Genomic DNA, 24,224 nt, shown 5'->3' with positions numbered 1-24,224 from the left:
TTAACTGTGGGTTACTCAGCTTTATACATAGAGCTTAGCAGGTCACGTGAATGTTTCCACATTCTCAGCTAAGCTAATGGTTCCTTAGAGCCCCGTTCCTATAACCCCTTAAGAATTTCAAGATTTGCCTGAAAAAATATATCATATTTCCATGACCATGCCTGAACACATATTTGGAACGCTCACCGAGAGCAAACTATCCTGGAGGACAGGAAATGGTCATTGTTTTCAAAGAAAGGCAAGACGCTCCTGCACACAGGAAATCAAGCCGGTCTCAGGGGCTTGATCTCATCTCCCTCCACACAAACCTGCATGTCCTGTGTGGGCCCTGCCCTTCACTTCACACGTAGGAACATGGTGGGGGATAAGAATACGATCACTTGCCATTTAAAGTCAAAGACGTTTTATTCAAAACTGCCACATAAATGCATCCAGAGAAATACAGTCCCTCCTTCTTTCACATTTCATTTCATTTAAAAGTAATCAGGGACTTAGAGAGAGTCTGGGCTTACAACAGGCAACTTGTAAGCCTCTGGGAAAACCTGTCCAAAGACTCGGATCTAAAATGTCGTTTCCTAGATACACTGTTTTCTGCAGCAGAGCTCGGTAAAACTTTCATTAGAAAGTTGCTGCATTTCATCTTTTCCTCGGGAAAAGGAAAATAATGGCTCTGATGGTTTTATTGATTTTTATTTAATTCTTGGGAGCAAAAATGCTGTTGTAGGGCAAGTCTGAGATTGAGATATAAAAATCCTCGTTCGAGTCCCCAGCTGGTTACTTTGACCAGAGGTAGGGGAGACCCAAACCTGCCCAACCACAGCAGAGGACTGATGGCAGATCAATGGTGCCGAGCACTATTTCACTTGTAAAGCAGCAAAGACCTTATTTTGAATGTCTTTACTTCAATAGTCAAACTTGCAGGGGAGCAGGGCGGGCCTAGTATTTTGATGGAGATTCACTATAACTCGGTTCATGCAGAAAAGTCCTTTACTAGCGCAGTTCTCTTTGAATGAAGTCCCAAAGGGTTGGATTCATATTAAAATCTCTAATATGAGAAGAATTACAGCGAGGTTACGATATAATTAACCTGAGTTATCTTTCAAAACTCTTGCTGATAGGCAGTCTGCCACTTCAGACTATGCTCATGCTGTGATTTTTAAAATTAGCGAGGAATGAGGTTTTCATATTCATTCAAACTAAAAAGAATAAACGAATCTCTGCATAAAAAGAAGGCGTTGGTTAATTCTTTCAATTATTTTCTAATATTATTCTTCTAACAGTGTTTTTTTTAATGACTGCTCTGTATGGCAAAGCCTTATTCTGTCTACCTCCCAGAGTCTGCAAAAAAGCCTATGATTCTTATTTAAGGATTATGATGATTCTCTTCACTGCTTGGAGAGGAGAAAAAAGAAAAAAAAAAGCAAAATCGGGGCTATTACCCTGTGTTTATAACAAGTCTATTACCATAGTAACAACTGTGATGTCACAAACCCAATGCCAAGGGCCAAATTCTGTCTCTGAGTGGGGAAGGGCAGCTTAGCCTCAGAAATCGGGTGAAATCAGATGCAAACATGTGTGTCCAAAGGAGGGTCCCCAAAGCACAGGGAGTTCCCCTTCTCTAAAGAAGAAGGGGGCAGGAACAGAAAAGCAGATCCCCAGGCACAGAAGTAAGCTACACCCACACTTCTGTATGCAGCTGTGCAAAGGGAGAGGGGAAATCCAAGAGCATGTGGTATCACCGTGTTCCCAATCACGAGTATTCCACTGGGCCCACAGCCTGCCAAACGTGGACGAGGGCCAGTGGTCAGCCTGAGTACATGAAACATGCCTGGAACCAGCGCCCGACCAGACCGAGCCCTCTGGTACCTCCGAGAAGCGGCAGCTTGCCTCAGGATGGCAATCACTTTCACACCAAACTGGGGTTTTACCCCTACTGCGTCACCCCAGTTCACAGAACCAAGGATTCTCAGGGTGAGAGAACTCATCGGGTCTTCCAAAAGATGTGGACTTTTAAAAAAAGAAAAAATAGCCTTTTGCAGGGATAAATTGTATCCCCTGTCACTGGGGAAGTAGCAAATTAGTAAGTATTCTTGCTAGAAGTGCAACTCTATGTTATAAAGTATTAGATTAGGAGTCAGAAGACCTTCGTGCTAGTCTTGGCTCAAGTACTTAGAAATCACGTGGCCTTGATAAAGCCATTTAACCCATATGAGCTTCAGTTTTTTATGTAGCACTATCAAACATGCTAATTCCCAGGGTTACTGTAAAGATCAAATTAAATAAAATAGCAAGTATCAATGAGTTTCATATACTGTAGAGGATTTAATACAAACATAGGTACTATTATTAACATACTCACATGGTCAGTTCACAGTACAACAATAATTCGAACACTAATCATTATTTTCTCTCCAGGAATCCAAAGCATACCTAGGATCCCCATCTGTCCTCTCCTGAGAGGTGGACACTTGCATGATACCGTCCACTCTACACTATTCAGGGGCTGATTATCGAGGGGCCTGTGGCTTCTAGACAATCTACCAGTTCTTAGTTCCCCCTCAGGAATGCCAGGTTCACCTACAGATGGCTGTAAAACTCTCAGTGAGAGTGCCTCGGCCCGAATAACAACTCTGGTACAAGTTTTAGCAAAAGAAAGAATTGAAATGATTAACGAGACAGAAGTCTTTGGATAAGCTGTGGACTTTCCTTATCCACAGGGAATTACTCACAGAACTGTCGGAGAGACCATGGTCAAGGTCAGACAGGTGGGGACTCACTCAACAACAAAGTAGTCTGTGCTGTCTTCTATGTGGGCAACGGGAATTCGAATAGTATTCACTTATCCAACAAATATTGGTGGAGCACCCACTATGTGTCAGAGCTCACCACATACCCTGAAGACCCCACTATTTTCCGGCCCTTGTTACTGTCCCTCATGCTGTTCCACAGAGGACCTTGGCAAAGCTCACAGCCTGACTCTTAGAAACGCTATTCACCTTCCAGTTATCATGAGACTTTTACCAACCTTACCCTAATGCAAGGGTTACCAAACTATGTCCCTGGCCAGATCCTGCTCACGGCCTTTTTTAATATAAAGTTTTATTGGAACCCAGCCATGACCATCTGTTTACGTATCATCCATGGCCGCTCTCCTGCGACCACAGCAGAGTTCAGCAGTTGTGATAGGGACAGTACAACGCCAAAGCCCAAATTCCTTCCTGGCCCTATATAGAAAAAGTTTGCTAATCCCTGAATTAGATAATAGGACTAAATGAAAATTCATCTCTCCTGTACATTTCTGCTTAGGAACGAATAGGGTAAGGTCCTTGAAAGCAGAGAACCTTTCTGTATCTTTGTCTTTTCCTACAGAGCCCAGGAGTAGGATCGAGTCAGGTTGAGAGCAGATACAGAAAATTAAACATGTCCTTCCCTACATTTTGCTCTGAACAGATGAGCGCCTTGGAGTCGCATGGAAGACAGCATAAAACCACTGGTGTTGGGTTACTCTGGCTTGTAATTCCTCAGAGCTCCAACGTCTAAGACTTCCAAGGCTCAGTTTTTGGCCTCTATCCCTTTGCATATTTATTTCCTGATCTGATGTGGAATTAGAATTAAATAGGAGCTGTGTGCTTGAATTCCACGTGGCTGGCTCAGCAGGAAACTCCAGGGCAGGTTTTTTGGCATGCCAAACACATGTTAGCCTCAGCTATGCTAATTTCTAAAGCTGTTTGCTTTTGCTCAAATAAATCTTAGGAGGGAATTTGCATTTGGATGCACACCTTTCATGCACAAATTATGTGCATGATAATTCTAGGGCCGACTGAAACTGAAAAAAGGAAAAAATTAAATGGCTTTTGTTTGGCAGGCACCATGTTAAGGAGCTTTGCATACATTTTCTCAGCTCAGGGACACAGCAAATCCCCTGGCATGGAACCACGATCCCCATTTTACAGATGGGGAAACTGAGAAGAAGAGAGTTTATGCAATTTGTCCATGTTCACAAAGCTGGTAAGTGACGAAGCTTAAATTTGAACCCACGCTGCCTAAATCTGAAAGCTGTGTTCTTTTCACTGAGTCGCACTGCCTTAATGATACCCTCATCGCCATCATCACTCCCCTAAGCCACTGGACATCCATTCAAGCATGAACCTTACATTTATAAAATTAGTCACCCCTCTTCTTTTCAGTTGGCCTATGCAAAATGGGTCTTACAAAAAGCCATTTCACTTGTTCTTCAAAGTTCCTTCTTCTAAACCCACATAAGAAACAGCCTAGATTACCCATCTCTGCCATAGAGTTCTTTCTAATTCCTAGAGAGGTCTTTGAGAGCTTTACAAAACTGCCCATTCCTTTAGAACCCCATACAGCAGACCTGGCCCTCAAGACACTACCAACCATGCTTACATCTTTTCTTGCTAACCAGTCAGTATAGATCTTATTTTTAAAGGATGATTATTTCAAACAGATGATTTCAGAGAAGGAAAATACGTTTTTGTAGCCAGTGGCAGGAAAAAAATTGATGGTAGGTTGAAAGTTTACAGCCTAAGCAATAGATTGGAGAGTTTGCTTAAAATAGCAATACTACTTTAAAGAATGCATGCATTCACATTTCTTATCTACACAGTTTCTAAAAGTCTTTTCCAAAATTAACTCGAGCTTGATCATTATTTTTAAGATAGTTAAAACAACTTTCTATGAGTCATTATTGTTGGAAACCCCAGGAATGACTTACCTGCTGGTGGCTTTATGAAAGGTGGTGGAATTAAAGGTACAATAATGGGCACGTTGCCATGATCCTTTGACCCTGCAGGTGAGTCACTGAGTCCATTTCCTGTGGCAAGCCCTGAATAGCCTGTGCTTATATTGTATGGTGAAATAACACTGTCCTCGGGTAATTTTGGTTTTGGCAAGGAATTTTCTGTAAAAGAAAAGAAATCGCATTCAACACGACAAAAGAACTTTATTTCCCTTATGACCACATTTTCTCGAGTAAAATAGCTATGTAGCAAAACACATTTTCCTAGCAAACCTTTAAACACTTTACCAGAACTCTACAAACCATCCAGGACCTGTTCAGGCTTGTTGCCATAAATTTCCAACACGCTCCTTTATAATTTGCCCCGCTATGATAGCTAACATCCCAATTGCATCATGATGATGAATTTTAGCACTGTAAAAGCCCATAGAAAATTGAGAGGCAATTAACCTTTTCCATGTACAAAGTGATGTATAGCAGGCATCGCTCTCTGTCTAGCGGGGAAAAGCTGAAAAAGTGCCCCACCCACCCAGCACTGTAACTAAGTCCCAGTGTATTATCAACTTGGTCCATAATATAATCAAAAGAAAAGAAGCAAATGATTAGGAACAAAACTGTTGTTGCACAGGGTAGACCCATTAAATTAACCCATTAATATCAATTAAAAATGAAAATAAAGAAAACTTACAATAACATGAACTTTGTGAATTTTATCTTTGCATGTCAATCATTTAAAACAAACAAACAAACAAACACCTTAACCATAGAAAACAACTTAGTCCCTTTAGTCACATATCCTGGTACACAGTTCCACAGAGGGAAAGGTTATTACCTAGACCAAGTATTTTATGAGCTATTAGTTTATAGAATATGAACTCATAACTCGTATTTGTCATTTACAAGTGAAATTGGTACTATTGCCATAACATGATGTGTACAATTTCATAGCAAGCTTAACATAAAATTTGTCACGTACATTCAATTCCACATGCCTGCAGGACAGCTCATTTATAGTTCGTGGCTTGGCATATAAGAAGGAAAAGTGCTATTTTAGAGACTGGAAACAAAATGCATGAACAGGTAGTTTATGCCAATAGACTCGGAAAGCAATGCAAATACTAATCAAATTGCCAATGACAACACACAATTAGTTTTACCCACATTTTATTAAAGTTCCTCAAATTGCTTCTTCACATATTCCTCTTCTTTTCTTGGACATTTCTTCCAAATTTACCGTATTTTCCGGTGTATAAGACAACTTTTTAACCCAGGAAAATCTTCTATATACCCAGTCGTCTTATACGCCGGAAAATACGGTAGGTTCATAATTTCAGTATCCATACAACACCTCCCGATGGTCCTAAGCTCCCTCATGATGAGACATCTGGTTCTGCTACCACCAGCAGAATCAGTGTTAATTCAACTCTGTCAAGCCTCTAATTTCCACTCTTTGGCTGGGCTTTAAGGAACTTCTTATAGAATAATACAGGATCCAACCATCTACTACGTTCTTACTCCTCTACCTACCCCACCCACAGGTGTTGGGGAGGTGGGAAGGGTAAAAACTTCAAACATGAAACAGAAATAAGGCTTTTCTTTAGAATTCCTACCAACAAAAGGGGAGGTTGGGGGAATTACCAAAGTAACCATGATACTCTCTTGCATCTGAAAATCTAAATCTAGCATTTCACGTCACAGAAAGCACCAGTGTCCAACAATTCATATATCAAAGGGCTTAGAAAACCAGGAGAAGTTAGCAAACATTAGCCCTTTCTATACATTTGTGGGCAGGACTAGAGCACTAAAGGTCCCTAGCTCTTGTCTAGCTAGTTCTCCCGTTGCTGGAAGGAGATCAAGCTGTGTCTACCTTTGTTTTATGTTGTGCTCTTATATTCCGTGGAATTCTGCTTATGGGAAAACACCACTGGGGATGTGCGTGTAAATCAACCATTGGCATAATCAACAAAATGAGTCCCAAAGCAGCTCAATTCTGGCAAGTTGAGATAGTTAATCCTTCTTGGCATGAACACAGGCACATTAAATGTCATTACCTTTGAGAACAGAAATGTGCTGCCGGCTCTCTCCATCTGTAGGGTAGCTCCTGAATTCAATATCTTCGCCATCTTTCAATTCAACCTTATCATAGCCATACCAGCCAAGGAGTTCATTCATGGTGTTTTCTGCAAAGTTCTGAAAGAGAAGCATAAGCTACTTGTTTATATAATCAATAACTATTTGAAAAGAATGCATAAATCAAATTCCATTTGCACCACCCGCTTTCTACCAGCCTCCACCCACCTCCCCTAGGGGCATGTTCATTTTTCAACTCCTATTCAAAACTGTAATGCATTTAAATGTCAGGATGACACGTCAAATTATGATGGGCCTTCAGACATTTGAAATTTAAAGATAATAAGAGAAAAGGTATTAGTTTTGCTTACAAACAGAAACACAATTTTAGCATCTTCCTCTGCAAAGTCTATACCTATACCACACTAATACAGAAATATTGAAAGGTATAGCACAAAAACAGCTAAAAAATTTTTTTGAAAATGAAAACAACCAATTGACCTTTTGTGGCTCGGATTAATGTAAGTTAGAATTGCTTTCTAATTCATTTCAGATAAAGCAAGAACTCAGCAAAGAAATGATTTAATTGTACACTACCACACAGAAAGCTAAATAGGCTACAAGGTTCTCCCTTTATTTTAATGAATGAAGAAAAATTTTATTAATAGTAACACTGAGTGACAAGGGTTTCCCTTTTTTACTTTCCCTTTTCAAGAGTATTCTTTAAAAATAAATGCAGAATTTGCTTTATCAATTTCATTAGTGACAGATTCTTCCTCCATGAAATCAAAGGGCTCTGTGATTGCCTTTTGACATGTAATATAAAATTACCAAATAACTTTAACATTTCCAGTCCACCCAAATTTTGGATAACGTATGAAAACTTTCTAAGCTATAAATTAATATCTAAATATAAGGTGCTGTTGTTATTATAGCTATCAAACTGTGAAAATAATGAATCTACCTGGACAGATTTAAAGCCTTTATATCAGGTGACTATGTTTTATGAATTTATCAATTGCTAGATCTAGAAGCAAAATGTGAGGCTCTGTTTGTTAATTATCTTAATGTTTGTGTGGGCCTTAAAGAATCACTACCCAGGGAAATAGAGAGATATTGGTTAATGGGTACAAACTTCCAGTTATAAGATTTAAAAGTTTGGAGATATAATTTACAGCATAATGATTATAACTAATAATACTGTATCACATCCTTGAATGTTGCTAAGAGAGTAGATCTTACATGTTCTGACCACAAAAAGAAATGTTAAACTATGTGACAGATGGAGGTAGTAGCTAATGTTATAGTGGTAATAATTTTGAAATACATAAATGTATCAAACCAACCCCTGTACACCTTAAACTTGCACAGTTATGTGTCAATTATAACTCAATAAAGCTGGAAAAAATTAAAATAAAAAGAAGGAATCTACATTACAGAGTAAGAGCTTAATAAATGTTTATTGAATGAATTTTTAAAAGCATCTCTATCTGACAAGGCAGCCTGAGCCTTCTAGTCTGAGCTAGAAATCTGTATATTCTAACCTTCTCTATCTTTTCAAAGTCATTTCTCATTCTCCCTAGAAGCTGTCATTTCTGCATTACACTGGGATGTATAATTTATATACCTGAAACAAAGAACCCAGATTAAACCAAAGTGCTCACAGGCTCAACGTGTGAGTTCCATGTTCTCTTAAATTTCACAATGAGATTTCAGCAGAGGTTGCATTATTAAAAAAAAGAAAATGATATTACACTACTGACTCCACAAAAACAAACCTGGCATTTCAAACTACCCACAGGATGCTAGATTTTTTGCTTTAGTACTCACTTAAGCTTAGAGCTCCAACGGGGTCAACCTGTGATGGCACAGTGCACAAGCAATTAAAAAAAATCTAGCCAGATTGATTCAGGGTTACCATCCGTGAGGCCAACAGTCATCCATATCAAGCTCTAGTGAGGCATTTATTCTCGCTGATGGCTGGTCATGTCCACATTAAATAGACATTCCTTTCATGAATGCACAAAGATGATATGATCAATATGTATAATAAGCTCAGCAACTTCTGGAATACCACTGAGGAGGACTCAGCTAAATGCCGCTCTGCTCAATCAAAAGTGATCTCTTTAATGAGGCATCAGTCTCCCCTAACACCCAATTTCTTTCACTGAGCTCAGTGCCTGGACTGAAGAATGACAGTCCCTAAGCACACAAACCGAGGTCCTCCATCAGTGGTCTGGCAGCAGAAATCTCCAAGGATAAGGATTACACCTTGCATCAAAAAAACAACTTCAACAGTTTTAAAAGCCAAGTTCAAGCCATCCTATTGGTCTATGGGCTACCTGCCCCAATCTCTCAGAGAACCGTGCCAAGACAGAAAATCTTCTGCAAAGTAACTCCTGGCCACCATATCCAATTTTTTAGACCATTTTAATCTGGGCACCTCTCTCTCCAGTTCTGTCGAACCTCTGAAGTGACACAAAGGCTACAGATGCATAATTCATGGAGCAACCTCCCAGTCAGCATATAGATGTGTCTGTTTTGGTTGAGCTGCAAATCCATTCATTCTTTCAGAACCAATCCCAGGGATGAAATCCAGAAGTTCCACACATTTAGATAAAAACTAAAATTTCAACTGGATTATTAACACCAAATTCATATTATTTGGGCATCGTAACTGCATCACTTAGTTTATGGTTTGTGCTGAAAACTCAGACACTTCATGAATCAATATGAACTTGATCTATTCCATGATGTTCAAGTTACTATAAATATCAGTGAAAATACACTCTAAAACATTCCCTTTCTTGTCATTGAAAAGAAAATAAACTCCTTAATGTTTCAATATATGATTTCAAAAGTAGAAAACAAAAGGTTTATAAAGCCTCAAGCCATAAATCTCAAACCTTTCGTGACAGGAGGAACAAGACTTTCATTGAAAGAAGAGGAAAACAAACACCAAAGTTTCCTTTTAGTGTAAGCACAAGAAATAGACTATTACCTCTGACTTATACACTGCTGTATTAAGAAAGCGGCCCTGCCCTGGCCAGGTGGCTCAATTGGTTGGAGCGTTGTCCCATACACCAAAATGTTGTGGGTTCAAAACCCAGGGCACCTACCTGGGTTTCCAGTTTGACCCTGGGTCAAGCATGTATAGGAGGCAACCGATTGATGTTTCTCTCTCATATCTCTCTCTCTCTCTCTTTCTCTCTCTCTCTCTCTCTCTCTCTCTCTCTCTCTCTCTCTCTCTCCCTCTCTCTCTCTCCCTCCCTCCCTTCCTTTCTCTCAAAAATCAATTAAGACATGTCCTACGGTTGGTTAGAGCATCGTCCCAATAAGCCAAGGTTGTGGGTTTGATCCCTATTCAGGGTATATACAAAAATCAACCAATGAATGCATAAGTAAGTGGAACAATAAATTATGTTTCTCTCTCTCTCTATTAAAAAAAGAAGAAGAAGAATAAAGAAAGAAGGAAAGCAAAGAACCCCAAGGAATAAATAACTTAACATTTTTTTAATTTCTAGGTAGAATTTGATGCCAGATATCATGTGGACTCATTATGGTGCTAAACCAAAGGAAATGAAATATACTTTTGTAGTTATCATCCAAGAAACATAACATATTCTAGGAGAAATGAATTTAATGTTTATGGCCCATAAGGGGTTTAAGCCCTTCTGCCAGAGAGTTCCAACAGGCATTTTTTCAACATTTTTGTATTGTTATCCTTTATTAAAAAAATGTTCTATTAAAAGAATTATTCTTTTCCTACATAAGGCTATCTATGTCAGTTATGTGTTTTTTTAAGGTGAAAAATAAAGGTGTTAACAGTTAAAGTACAGAGATTCTGAGGTAGGGGTGTTCAATAGTAAGAGAAGCTACTGTACTAAGGGAGACTATAACATTTGCTTCCCCCTTAATCTTCACCCACCATTTGCCCTGGAGACTTAGAATAGGAAACTGAAGTAGAGTCTCTGAAAGTCTTTCCAGGCTCTGAGATTTTGTTAAGCCAACGAACTTCTACTTATATGAGAAATGAAATACCTTTTGCAAAGAAATATAATTATAGTGATCACACATCATAAATTTTACTGAACAGCCACTATTTCAGATATTTTATCATTGCTCCCATAAACCATCAAAATGTGCCAGAAATTTCAATATCCTGGCATCTGAATCACATTTTGCAGACTGCCTCTCGCCCTTGGAAGTGGCACAAAAATCCTCTCTCATACCATGTGGTCCAATTTGGGTTTGGAAAATAGGTCACTATAATTATAATGATAATGTCTAACACTCTTATAGCACTTTATAGTGTTTCCACATCCTTTAAAAGTCTCCTGTTCCTTTCAATAACCCTATGAATTAGGTATTTGATTTCCACAATAAACTTTTGGTGAACCTATGTAACATCCTCATTTTACAACAGAAATGAAAGCATCCAGAAGGTAAATGACAGGCATGAGAGATCACCCAGGAGAATCAGCATGAAAATACAGGTTCTTATACCAGGTCTCTTTCTGTTATAACTTCTGTAAGGTCCAATGTGTCAGCAATTCCAAAGGAGCTACCTTCTTGGACCAAAGAATTGCAAAGCATTCATCCCATAGGATGTCAATATCACATATATACAGCTTTCAAGCCAGGGCACGTCGACCTCTGTTTAAAACTTCACTTTCAGATTTTATCATTGGGCCCTACTCTCCTTAATTATTTGTACTGTTGAAATGGGGGTGCTCAAATTTTATAATTAAAATTTAACCTTCTCAATTGACAATTTTTGACATCACATCTGACTCTAATTGCTTTGCACGCCTCTCCCTCACCCGTTACAGTCTCTCTCTCACCACCAGGACTCCTAAGGTAAGAAGACACCCTAACATTTAGTCTGAAAGCATAATCTCTTCCTAGAATTAAAAAAAAAAAAATCACAGAAAGATGGTGGAAAGGCAGGAAATTTTACTATTTCTCCACTCCTCTGAGTTCTTTATATACTGGCAAACTTTATTTTTATCAGAACTGAATCCCCAGGACATTAATTAGACACTGTCGTTATTCAACTGGAAGTACTGCAAGTTCAATCTAACGATTTTCAATTGAACATTTTACCAATAAAGAGTTGGCTTCAAGGCACTTTGAAAATAACAATTATTACAAATTCTCAAAATACCTCTGAAGCACAAGTATTTCAAGGTCTTCCAAAAGGACTAATGATTTTATTTTTAAAACAGCAAGCAGATTTTAAAATATACATAAGTACCACTGATTTCTTTCATCCCAGGCCTTGCATAACTGAATGTCAATGTGTTTTCAACTTTGTATCCTATCCTACCCAAGAGAGCAGAAAGCTTTCAAAGAGCTCCCAATGACTCATTGAAATAAAGAAAACGCCATGTCCTTCTTCTCCCCACGAACATAATTCCCATTTTCCCTCCAACTTCCAGTTCTTTTTATTTTTAATCCTCACCTGAGGATATGTTTTCATCAATTTTTAGATCATTCACTTGCCTCCTGTGGGCATCCCCATGGGGGTTCAAACTCACAACTTGTGTATGTGCCCTGACCAGGAATCGAACCCACAACCTTTTGGTGTTATGGAGACAACATTCCAATCAACTGAACCACCCAGCCAGGGCCCAACTTTCAGTTCTAATAAGAGATGTCATCTATCCCAAATACACTAAAAGTTACTTGAGGGCAAAAACCTTTTATTTCATTTTATGCCTCACCTAGCACCATGCCTGGCATTTAGAATGTACTCAAGAAATGTGCTAATCCATTTGAATGCATTCACAAATATTTTAAAAATGTATAAGTGCAGAGAAATGATCAAACAAAAATTTTTAAAACTGATTCTAAAAATAAATATTTGCACATTAAAAATGTATAATAGCCAGTGTTAATGAGCACTCTCCTAGTATTGGGAATTGAAGCTGATACAACATTTGAAAAAGGTAATTTGTCTCTATGCATTAAAAGTCTTCAAAATGTACATACCCCTTATTCAGGAATATTATGTCTAGTCATTATAGAACCTAGTCTAAGGAAATAAGTATGAAAATATGCAATGTTCAGGAACATTTATCTCAGTGTTATTTTTCTTAGAAGCATACTATAATGCCAAACAATAACAATTTGGTTAAATAAATTACAGCTTAGTCATGGAATACTATTTTATTAGTAAAATATATTCTGTAGATAAACTTTTACTGCCATAAAAAATATTAACAATATATTCAGTTTTAAAAGGAAGGTTAGTACACTATAAGACTATTTTGTTTTTTAAAAGAAACTATATATTATACATAGAAAAGGGCATGAAAAGATGTACATCAAAATGTTGACAGTAATTGTGTCTGGGTGGGAAAATTATAGGTGTTTTTTTTTTTACTTATTTGTATTGCTTATTTTACTATTTCTGTCATGTCCATGTATTATTTTTGTAAAAATAAAAATAGTTTTAATTAAAAATTAACAGTCTTCTCATAGACAACCATGCCAGCCAAATTCACAATCTTAATGACAATAGAGGATCTGCCAGCTATATTACTTAACTTCAAAACATTCTGACATACATCATCCAAGAAAGTGGAGCATATGAGAAATACTTTCAAAGGAAAAGGAAACCCCAATCCTGAACAATTTTACAAGGTGGGAAAAATGTGAATATCTCACTAGTTAAGGTTATTAACAATAGAATTATGGTTGTTTATGGAAAACATTTTATCTCCCCTTTTACCTCCATGTGTACTAACTTCTGAGGTAGATTTCTATTAAGAATCATTGGACTCACTCATTGAGACTCAAATAGGAGATGGGGAAAGAATCTGCAAAAGAGAGAGACCATGTCTTTTGTAGAAAATAGGCATTGAACTTGATTAGAAGGCAGCACCTCGCTCTATACCCAGGTCTGGTCTAGGGCTGAATCTAAATCATCTCTGTTAATACAGATCAAGTGGATGGATTTTATTTTATGGTTCTGCCAAGAAGGTGGGAGGTAAAATTTAAACAGTGGAAAAGAAATATTGGAAGAGCCCATTAGAGATTACAAAGTAGTTCCACATTCATGATCCCACTAGATCAGATGGTATCCTAAGGACCAGCCACTCTGCACAGATGACCCTTAGAGGGTCATTCGCATGCATGAAATAACAAGAGCAGCCAGGTCTGCATTCCTGATGCAGACTTTACCCACTGAGCCCTGCTGGTTTTACCTGAACTGCACCATTTTCGCTTGAAATCCTTTGAAGATGGCCACTGCGCTCCATTTGGGTCACTTCGCAGCATTGTTCTCAGCCACAACACAGTTATTACAAATGCAGTTTTACGAGCAGAGGACATATCACAACACTAGAATCTAACCCCAGCCTCCAGCAGGCCTGGAGAGAAAGTGTGGTTGTCCTACTGATATAGTCTGAATTGGATGGTTGTATATGGTAACTGGCATATGAAACCAAACTTGTGTGCTTCCACATATAAAATCCATGTTGTTTTACTGTCTTCATGTAACACAGAGCAGACACTTATGTCCTCACATTTTAATCTTTGGCCAGGACATCATTTATCCCAGGAAGGTCAAACAAATGCTGTGAAATTGGGAATAGCAGCCCTCGGGCTAATATTGTGGCAGGCATGGCAGGTGTGCAGCTGTGTGCAGCTGTGTCCTGTCACAGCTCAGAACTGCCCTAAAAATCACCAAGGCCTGTTACATTGTTTTCCTGGCTGTGCCAAAGCCTCTGGTCCTCAAGCAGGACAGAGTTCCACAGCCCTTTGGTTACACAAGAGATATTAACACCCATCAGTCTACAGATCCTAAAATACATCAAAATCTCACTCGCCCCAGGCTTTCATGTCTGTTTACATGTTTCAACTGGCACCAGCAAAAACAAAGTACTCTAGTTTTTTCTCATTTTAGGAAAATATTCAATAATCTTATTAGCTCGAGAGTGCAGCTGTGGCTGACTTCCCATCCCGCAAGAGGAAGTTTTAGACTTCAGAGATTTTTATACGACCCACCTTCTACTACTTCCAATAATATTTTTCAAAAGAAGTAAAAAGACTTAATAAAAAGAACTCTTCCTTAGAAGATATAAAAAGTCTGGTCCCCCTGACAAGCCATTATAGTTCCCTAGAACTCCCCTTTTGTCAGATAGTCACTTGCACTCACTGATATTTACACTTTTTGAGGCTCTGTTGGTTTGTGTGTTTTTTTGTTTTTTGGGTTTTTTGTTTTTTTTACTTTCCTTTAAAAACTCTGTTGCCTCTTGGTTTCTGTAAGTCTGTCTTTCACACAAGGAGAGTAGGGCTTGGCTTCTCAGAGCGGTGCTTGGCAAGCACAGAGGCAGGAAACGCAGAAGGGAATGAGTCTGTCAGACTCATTTTCTTCTAGTTCAAATGTTTATTTCAGATTTGGGAGGAAGTGGAGTGGTTCCTTTCCATTTCCTCGTCTCTGGAACCTGCGAGTTGTATAAGGCTTGGAGAATCTCTCTCACCACACATCATACTCACAGGTTCACAGATGGAGACGCTTCAGAAAACCTCCAGTTGAACAGAGCAGAATTCACAGCTCTCGTGCCCTTCTGGGACCATCTCCCAGGGGCTTAGGACTGGAGCACTGAGCTAGAAGACGGAAAGCAATGCCGAGAACAGGGCTGGTGGGCTCGGGAACATCCTATTCCAGCTCCCAAGGGGCAAGGACTGGGGTCTAATGTCTCGACTGACATTAGTCCCCAGTCCTGCCACATGGCACACCTGAGGCGGAGAGGTGTGACATCATTTGTGAATGCCCCAGTGGGATCTGGTCCTGAGCCCACTTTCTAGGTTCCTGAGACTTACCGGGTCTGACACCAGGATGGCGTTTCAACAGCAAAACCTAAAATATACATGTTTTAATAATGAACGGATTTCAACCCATGCTAACTTTTCTAATCCATACTCTGATTTCTCCCTTTTATTTTTATAAAGCCAAGCTATTCATCTCACCGCACTCACCAGCTCAGCTCTGCAACTTGTTTTATCATCTACGCAACTGACACAGTTCATTTTTAATGCCAAATGGAGACCATCAGAAACCAAACTAGAAAATCTTGTGGCGAGTTTACTACTAAACTCTAACAGATGTGACTGACTCTAACTGTAGGCATCAGGACTGACGCATAATTTTAGGTACAAATTACTTACTGAGAATATTTGTAGACAGAAAACTTCTTCAGCAAAAAAGAAGACCCTAGACATTTAACACAGATTATCTTGTAGTTTAGCAATTGACAAAGTAGCCAAGCATTGTAAATGCATTAATTATGGTTTGTTTAGGCAAGTTCCCAGGGCAGAGTGCTTGATCTAATCATGTTGGTTTTGCCAAAGAGTTTTAAAAGGTAAAAATCCAACTCATTATCTTTACTCATAGTATAGATTTTCTAGTTGCATTACTGTTTGATAACCACTGATCATGTTCCCTAAGACCTATGTGCACAAAATACATACCTTTAAGTGAACTCTGCTTACACTTACGCATCTATACGCATTTACACATCCAATAATACAAACTAGTTTTTATATTACAACGACCATGCTCTGGATGAACTCCCAAAACAAATTAACCCTTCCATATGTCAGAATTCCCTCCTAACATGCATTTATTATGATACTCATGAGTTGACAGCATAACGAAGACATATTACATTAGATACAATCACAATATTCAATTCTGAAACCAAAAGTAGTCAAAATATAGATTACATTTTTTTCAAATTTCCTTTGTTGGCCACTAATTAAATAAGGCATACTAATTGCACGTATAGTAAAGTAATGAGTCTTTTTAATCAATTAAAAAACCCAGGAGGAAGGGAGGAAGAAGAAAAGGAAAGATAAAAGAGTCATTGTAAAGGTCATAATGAGACAAACATTTCTGCTTGAAGATATTGTCACTAAAGTTACACTATAAGCTAGCTATGCCAAGTCATGTACTTCTCACACACAAAATTATATTGTATCAAATTTAAATTTGTTACAACTGCCATGTACATTAAACCAGTGATAAGGAAAATGTAACTCAATATCTGATCTAGTGAAACAGCAACCAATATTAGCTCCCAGCCACATGAAGACAATCCCCAATGCCATTACTGGTGTCAGCTAAACCTCAGCCAGTCTGTCTTCCCCAGCCGTTTTCAAATAAATTTGTGACTATCTCAGTTAGGGAACCTTGAAGGAAGTCTCTATGAGGAGGTAATTTTGTTGCTCATTCTCAGTGCCCTGCATTGGCTGTACTTAAAATAGACACTTGTACCAATGTCCTTTCTATTACCGAAGGGGGAAAAAAAAAATCACATACACACCAGTCCTTTTTCTTTCAGCTTGCAGAGAGGCAACTTGATCCAACCAGTGTTGAAACCTGAGTAGGTCACTGTACACCATGATAAAACTCCCTAATCCCTGAGCCAAATCTCCCTAAGGGGGGCCTCCTCCTGATCCTCCACTTCCCAGGCTGACTTTTCCATTCGCTCTCTCCTCTTTCCCCCTTTCATTTCCCCTACCTTCAAGCCTTGATATGTGATCCTGGTGGGGGCTCAAGTTTCCGTTTTTACAGCTTAGGCCGTGCTAGCTGTATACATTCCTTTCTTTCTGCCGGGCAGTGATTACTTACCAGGGCTTAGTTTACACTGGTCCAGATGAAAGCCGTTCAGATGAAGGCAAACACAGCCAGGCAGCTCCAGCGGCACCGATATGAAGCTGCACAAGGCCACATTGTGCTCTCGGTGACATTTTGTTGCACATATTTTTATACAGGGCAACCAACTTGTTATGTTCCTCTACACTTTAGATGGAGGGGTAACAGCGCCCTGAGGTTGGGGATGGGTTTTATTGATATGGTTATTACTCTTAAAAACGGAACCATTTTAATGAGTTCGAAATAACCCTTTCACCTTTTGTGTTTGAAAAAAATCACTTTTAAAATGAGGACTTTTCATGCTATTATATTAGAGGAGTGCCTACTGAACAATTCCACTAGGAATGGGATTTCATGACTCCCCGGCGTGGTGTGCTTTGACATGACTGGAGATTTCGGCCAGGGGTCTCTGACACATTGTTCCAAACCGGAGAGAAAACACCATGCTACAGGCAACTGAACTATTGGCTGGCTGAAACTTTTCATTTACTGCTACTATAGGTTGAAACAATAAGGATTAAAACTTCAAATAGGAGGTGGGGATTTAAAAGAAAAATAACGTTTTCAAAAAGGAAATTCTGTGCACAGAGGTTAATTCTATACTTAGTCCTGTAGCATTGGCTAAAAACTGTGTAATTTTTCCCTTCACACAATGTTGTTTTTGTTTCTTCCTCACCAGTTCAGACAAACATCTGTTATACTGTAGAAGGACAACTATCTCCCAAACCACGGAGTGCACCCGCAGCCAAAGTCAACAACGCGAGCCCCAAGCATCGAGCACAGTCAGCCTTTATATCCAGCCGGGATAACATTTCACATGTTTTGATTAAAATTAGCTAATTTGTAATTCTAGAACCTATGAAACTTAAAAGCTGCCATCCATATAGATCACATTAGGCAGTGTTTTAAAGGGCCAGTGCACACTGATTTCCTGGTTACTTCACCTCTCTCCTCTTCCTCCACCCCCAATTTAAAATGAAATGGAAAAGTGATCTGGAAACGCAGGAAGGGTAAGTGAGGAAGAATGGTTATTGTAGATTGTTTGAATTCCAGCCCCTTTGGAGGACAACAACTCCTACTGGTCTCTCTCTCTCTCTCTCTCTCTCCTCTCTCTCTCTCTCTTTCTCTTTTTTAAACTATGATTGGAATCAATGGTGGTTTCCATCCCAAAGAATGGCACTGATTTCCAAAGCAAATCTTCCTTAACTCTCTTAGGACTGAAGCTGTACCTCATACTTCCACGCACTAAGTCCCTCACCCAGAAAATAAGAGCCTTAAGTTCAAAATCTGGATTGTATGGAAATTTCCCGGGGGTGCACATATAGGATATATTACCCATGTGTCCCTCTCTAAGCGTGGGCTTCATGCAAGGCACTCTCATAGAATATGTTTGTTCTAAGGAAGAAAACATCAAAATGCGATCAATTCAACTCAGTTGCGTGCCGCTTTCATTCAGTTTGTCTTTTAAACACAAACTTAACCAGCCTGACCAAGCCAGTTGGCAGTGTTAAGGATTCTATGCAGAAGATGGAGACCTAAGACAGCTGCAGGATGAAAACTAAGGTCCCCCCAAATCTGCTCCTTGTGTGTAACTCAAAGAAAAAATAAGTAAATAAAATATTCTTTTTCAAAGCAGGAGAGGCTCCTGTAATCACGGAATAAACCCCTCGCCGGGCAAAAGCTGCAACTTCATAGAAAATAAGGGGGTGGGGGGGGGGGGGCCGAGGAGGGTCTGGAGGCTGAGCGGTGCTCGCTCCGGTGCAATCGCTCCGACGGGAACAGCTGGAGCACCAGGCGGCTGCGCTCGCCACCTCTGGAGCACCGCTGGCCTGGCGGGGAGCCCGGCCTCGCCGAGCGGACCCGGGGACGGCCTGGGCGAACAATGGGCAGGGGCTCTCCGCAGGCCGCCCCTCCGACAGCTACCTTCCCGCGGGGCTGGCCAGCGGCTGCTTCCCCGGGAAGCGAAGCGAAGCGTGCAAAGGCGCGGGAGCGAGGCGGAGGCAGCCGGGAGAGGGGAGCGGGCCGGGGCGGGCGAGGCGAGCCGGACGTCAGAACGGTACCCAGACCCGCGCCGCCCGGGCCGCGACTCTCCCTGGCACTGACAGCCCCTTTACGCCGCCCCGCCGGCTCCTTGGGGGGGAAGCGGGGGGTCGCGTGGCGCGGGGGGGGGACGAGCCGGGGAGACGGGGGAACCGAGCGCTCCCGGGTGCCTCGGCCCGGCAGCTGCCAACTTTGGAGGGACCGAGAAGCGGAGAAAACTGCACCGCCGCCTGGGAAAGCCTCTTGGCCGCGAACCGCCGCCACTGGGGCCGCCGGCCGCCTCCCCCTACAGCGCGCCGGCCCCGGCCTGGGGTTGACACGGTTCAACGGTCTGTGGTTCCCCGGCCGCCCCCACCCCCATCAGACCGGAGGCCGGCAAGCCCCGGAGGATGCAGCCCGCGAGTTGGCCTCCGCTGTGCACCTGGAGGAGCGGCCGAGGCGTTCGGGGCATCCTGCCGAAACTGACAAGCGCTCCCCTGCACCCCCACATCCACACCGCGGCCCGATGGGGGCGGGCGGAAGAAAGAGCTCGGCCTCTCCGGCCCCGACGTCCAAAAAATACCTTCATTTCCTCGTTGATCTCCCTCTTCACGGGGTGAGCCGGCTTCCTGCTCCTTTTATTTTCCGGAGGTCTCCCTTCTTTCTCCATTTCTGCCATGTTTTTGTGTCTGGTTTCTGCGGAGATGAAATGGCTGCTGCCGCCGCCGGCGGTGGCGGTGGCGGTGGCGGCGGCGGCGGCGGCGGTGGTGGTGGTGGAGGTGGAGGTGGTGCTGATGGTGGCAACGCTGGCGGAGGTAGCGGTGTCGGCGGGGCTGGGCTGGGCGGGGGAGGGAAGGCAGGCGCCGGGGAAGCGGGGTCTCTCCTAGCGGCGGAGGACGTCAGAGGCTGTCAGAGGGGAAGGGGGCTCGAGGAGTCTCGGGGATGCCGCCGCCGCCGCTCCTGCTCCCGCTGCCGCCGCCGCCGCCGCCAACGCCGCCGCTGCCCCTGCCGCCGCCGCTCCCGCCGCCGCTCCGGCCGCCGCCGCCGCCGCCGGGCTGCATCCTCGGTGCCCCGTGGAGTCGTCAGCCATCTTCCGTCGCTCTGTCCGTCGGCATGGGCGAGGGGGGACGGGGGCCGGGCGCGGAGAGAGCTGCTCGGGGTGTGCGTGCGTGGATGTGTGTGCGCCCGGGAGAGCGCGCCAGCCCCGGAGCCCGGAGCCTCCCGCGAGCCGAGCCGGGGGGCGGGCCGGGGGGCCGGCGTGCGGAGCGGGGAGGGAGGGAGGGAGGGAGGGAGCAGGGCAGGGAGGGGCGGAGGGAGGGGAAGGTGGGGGGCCTAGGACAGCCCCCAGCTCCCGAGCGGGCGTGGCTTCCACCGCCGCTGTGTCCGCCGCGGCCGCGCGGCTCCGGGGGCTGCTCCCCGCCGCCCGGCTCCCCCGCGGCGCCCCTCGCGGCCGCTACCTCTGCGCGACGACCCCCGGGCCTGCTTGGACCCCGGGCGTTCCCCTAAGCTCCGTGCGGTGGGTGGGGTGGCCGTACCAGAAGCTGCGGAGGAAAAAAAAAAAAAAATGAATGGGGGTGAAGGGAGGAGGTTGAGCGGTGGGAGGGCGTGGGGTCCTGAGGTCGCCATGCCAGCGACCCGCCTTCCTAACCCGGGGCAAGGCCGACGGAGCTTGCCGCCTCCCGTGGCGGGGCCGGGGCCCCGGGGCAGGAACCCACAGCCCTGACCTCCCCACAGCTGCCAGAAGAGAGGATCCCCCTGGGGCGGGGGGGACCTTAGGGCACCCTCGGGGCACGTGGAGGCTGGAGGTCCCTTTGGAGAGGTCCTGCACCCTGCTCGGCTGGTCCCCAACGCGACGCGGGCCACGGTCGCGATTGCAAGAAAGCTTTTGCCTCTCAATGAACCAACCACTCAGGAGTAGGACACCTGGGCATTCAGCCTCTTTTCCTTTTTCTTCTTTTCCCTCGTGTGTGCGTGTGTGTGTGTGTGTGTGTGTCTGTGTGTGTGTGTGTGTGTGTGTGTGTGTGTGTGTGTCTGTGTGTGTGTGTGTGTGTGTGTGTGCGCGCGCGCACTTGTCTCAGCTTTACCCTGTCCCGGTGCCCTGGGTTTAACCCCCAAAATTGCGCACTTCTGTGAGCTCAGGGACCCTCGTAGGACCGCGAGCTCTCCGGGAGCCGGGACGCCCGCGCCACGCCCCGGCGGGTCCTCCCCACTCCGCCCGGTTGCGCTCTCTCCTCTGGACTTCTCTTCGCGCATCCGCTCCTCCGAGCCTCGCTCTCCTTCTGCGCCCACGCGCCCCCTCCTCGGCCCGCTAGGGCCAAGCCTGGATTGCGCGTGTCCCTCTCTGGGTTGAGGCGTGGGCAGGAACGGTTCGATGGGGCTTCGGGGAGACGCGCAGCCCCGAACCCCCTACACGCTGCGGAGGACACGCCTACGTTCCGGGGCTTCGCTGTCCCTCGCCGCGACACTTCGTAGTTACCTGACAATGCGATGTGGGGGGTGTCCATTGTTCCACGGCTTGTTACTGTGGAGTGTTTCTTATGACAGTGGTGGGACTTAAAATTACACATTATTTTTACCTTAAAGGATAGAATGAATTCGTTGTGGGGGATATGTGGTAGCTTTCCATTAAAAATCTCAGTTGTTGGCCTGTCAAACGAGGCTCGTCGTTCTGGGTGTTACTTTGCCTAATTTGCATCTTAGCATTCTTTTGTTTCTTAAACGTCAAATCAGAGATATTGGGGTGTGTACTTCGGGGTCCCGGGTCGGCGAGAAACTCTTCCCAGGAGAAATGTTAAAAATCCTGGGGCGGTTATCCAGGACCCGAAAAGCCAGGAGCCTAGGATTGATGAGATTTTAGGGAGCGCTCCGCGGTACAGCATTCCCTAGCACAGATTTTTCCAGGAGCTTCCGAGAACGTACCCAGGTCTGCACAGGTGGTGAGCCAAGCCCTCTGGCCCGGCCTCAAAGCCTGCTGTTGCCCACAGCGAGCCTAAGACGACCCGAGCCCAAGGACGCTGGCGGAGGCCAAGCCTGTTTGCACCAACACTGCTCCACCCCCAGCCCCTTCCTGGACACACGTGTGTGAGAGGGGGTGCATTTCCCAGTGAGGAATACCTTCCTAATGCTGTGACCGGAAGGGAGAGAAGACAGGGAGGTCTTTCGTGGTTTTCAGTCTGAATTTCATCAAAAAAAAATCTGATAAATAATATGTGGGTTGGAATGAGTTTGTTTTCTCTGTTTTGTCCTCTTGGTCTTTAATGAGAAGTAGTGAGAAAACTTTTTGTGGACTTTTGAATATTCTAAAATTGCAGCATGCGTTGTAAATTGTACACAAAGAGAAGCTTTTTTGTCTTCTGGAAACATATTTAAGTCCCCTCCATTTCCTTTGGTGCCAGAACCATTACAATTGATTCACTGTTGTTCAGCTCATATCAAATAACAAGTTATATACCCCATGTCCTAAGATACAGTTTCACAAGTTAAGAATAAAATAAACAGAAAAGGTGAACTGTGGCCCAGAGTTATATTTAGAGGCAGCTATACTTCCTTTAAAGAAAAGTACTTACTCTGCAATGTTTCAGGCATTTAATTTAAAAAAAAAATGATATCAATCAGCCACCTGTTCCTTCACAGGCATATATCCTCCAGAAAACTGATGTGAGAACATTGTGTTAGAATCCACAATGCATATCTTCAGTGACAGAATGAAAGCTCATAAAGTATATGTGAGGAAACTTTTAGTCTAGAATGAACTTCAGAACTAATGATTGTTATACCCTGTTAGTGACAAGGTGTAGGTTTCTTCAAATATACTGTAGATGAAATCAATTATAAAAAGTGTTGGTTTATGAATTTGGACATACCATAAGGCCAATAATGTTCCCTATATAACATCATAGTGTCTGTAAGAGTGTAACATTATGTGGATAAGAACATTCATACATATCTCAGAAGAGCTACTCTTTTGCTACTATGATTTACCATTAGACTCCCCACTAGCTCGCTCATTCTCATTCTCTCTCTCTCTCTCTCTCTCTCTCTCTCTGTTTCTCTCTCTTACAAAGAGATTTTCCTGTATGTGGTTTGAAATTAATGTTGATCTTAAATGTTTTGTGATCCAACCAAACATGTGACTAAAATATGTGGAATAATTACTATGCTGAACTCATTATACATTATCTCATTTAATATTCACAGAATCCTAAGAAACAGCTTCACATATGAAGAAAATAAGGTTTACAAAGGCTAAGTTACTAAGTCACAAGCTAGTAAGTATTGAGATTTGAACCCATCTTTCTGTCCAACTCTAGATTTGGAATTTTTGACACTATGCTAATCGGTTTTAATGAATTCATTTTAACAATCTGTATTTTATTACAGGTTCACATCTTTCATATTTTAACATCTCAGAGACTATGATGCTTCTTATAATGAATTCTTACAATTATAAATGACAGCTTCTTTTCCCTCAATAGTATAAAATAATAGTATATTTTCCAACCAGTGGTATATTTTGGTTATGTCAGGTTATATTGTAAAAGCAAATCATCAGAAAATCTCAGGGACTCAAAACAACAAAGGTTTCTAATCCTTGTTCCCACAAAGCCTGCTGTGTAACTCTCCAGAGCAGGGATCCTTCATGTGATGGCATGGCATTGCACCTCCATACCACCATGTTCTTCTGCAGTCACTACTATAGGAGAAGGTAGAGCC

General features: G+C 42.8%; 1 protein-coding gene across 1 annotated transcript in view; it reads right to left on the bottom strand.

The window, feature by feature from the left end:
• The window catches only part of SOBP (sine oculis binding protein homolog), a 140,511-nt gene extending 120,321 nt beyond the window's left edge, over nt 1-20,190 (bottom strand). Inside the window, exons 1-3 of the mRNA XM_054722094.1 lie at nt 20,095-20,190; nt 6,808-6,946; nt 4,733-4,918 (exon numbers count right to left, since the gene is read on the bottom strand). Coding sequence (XP_054578069.1) covers nt 4,733-4,918; nt 6,808-6,946; nt 20,095-20,190 — 421 coding nt within the window. The remainder of the gene's footprint in view (nt 1-4,732; nt 4,919-6,807; nt 6,947-20,094) is intronic.
• Nucleotides 20,191-24,224: the final 4,034 nt, after the last annotated feature.

This window comes from Eptesicus fuscus, chromosome 10 (genome assembly GCF_027574615.1).
Source record: "Eptesicus fuscus isolate TK198812 chromosome 10, DD_ASM_mEF_20220401, whole genome shotgun sequence".
Lineage (NCBI taxonomy): Eukaryota > Metazoa > Chordata > Mammalia > Chiroptera > Vespertilionidae > Eptesicus > Eptesicus fuscus.
This window is presented reverse-complemented; position numbering and strand designations above follow the sequence as displayed.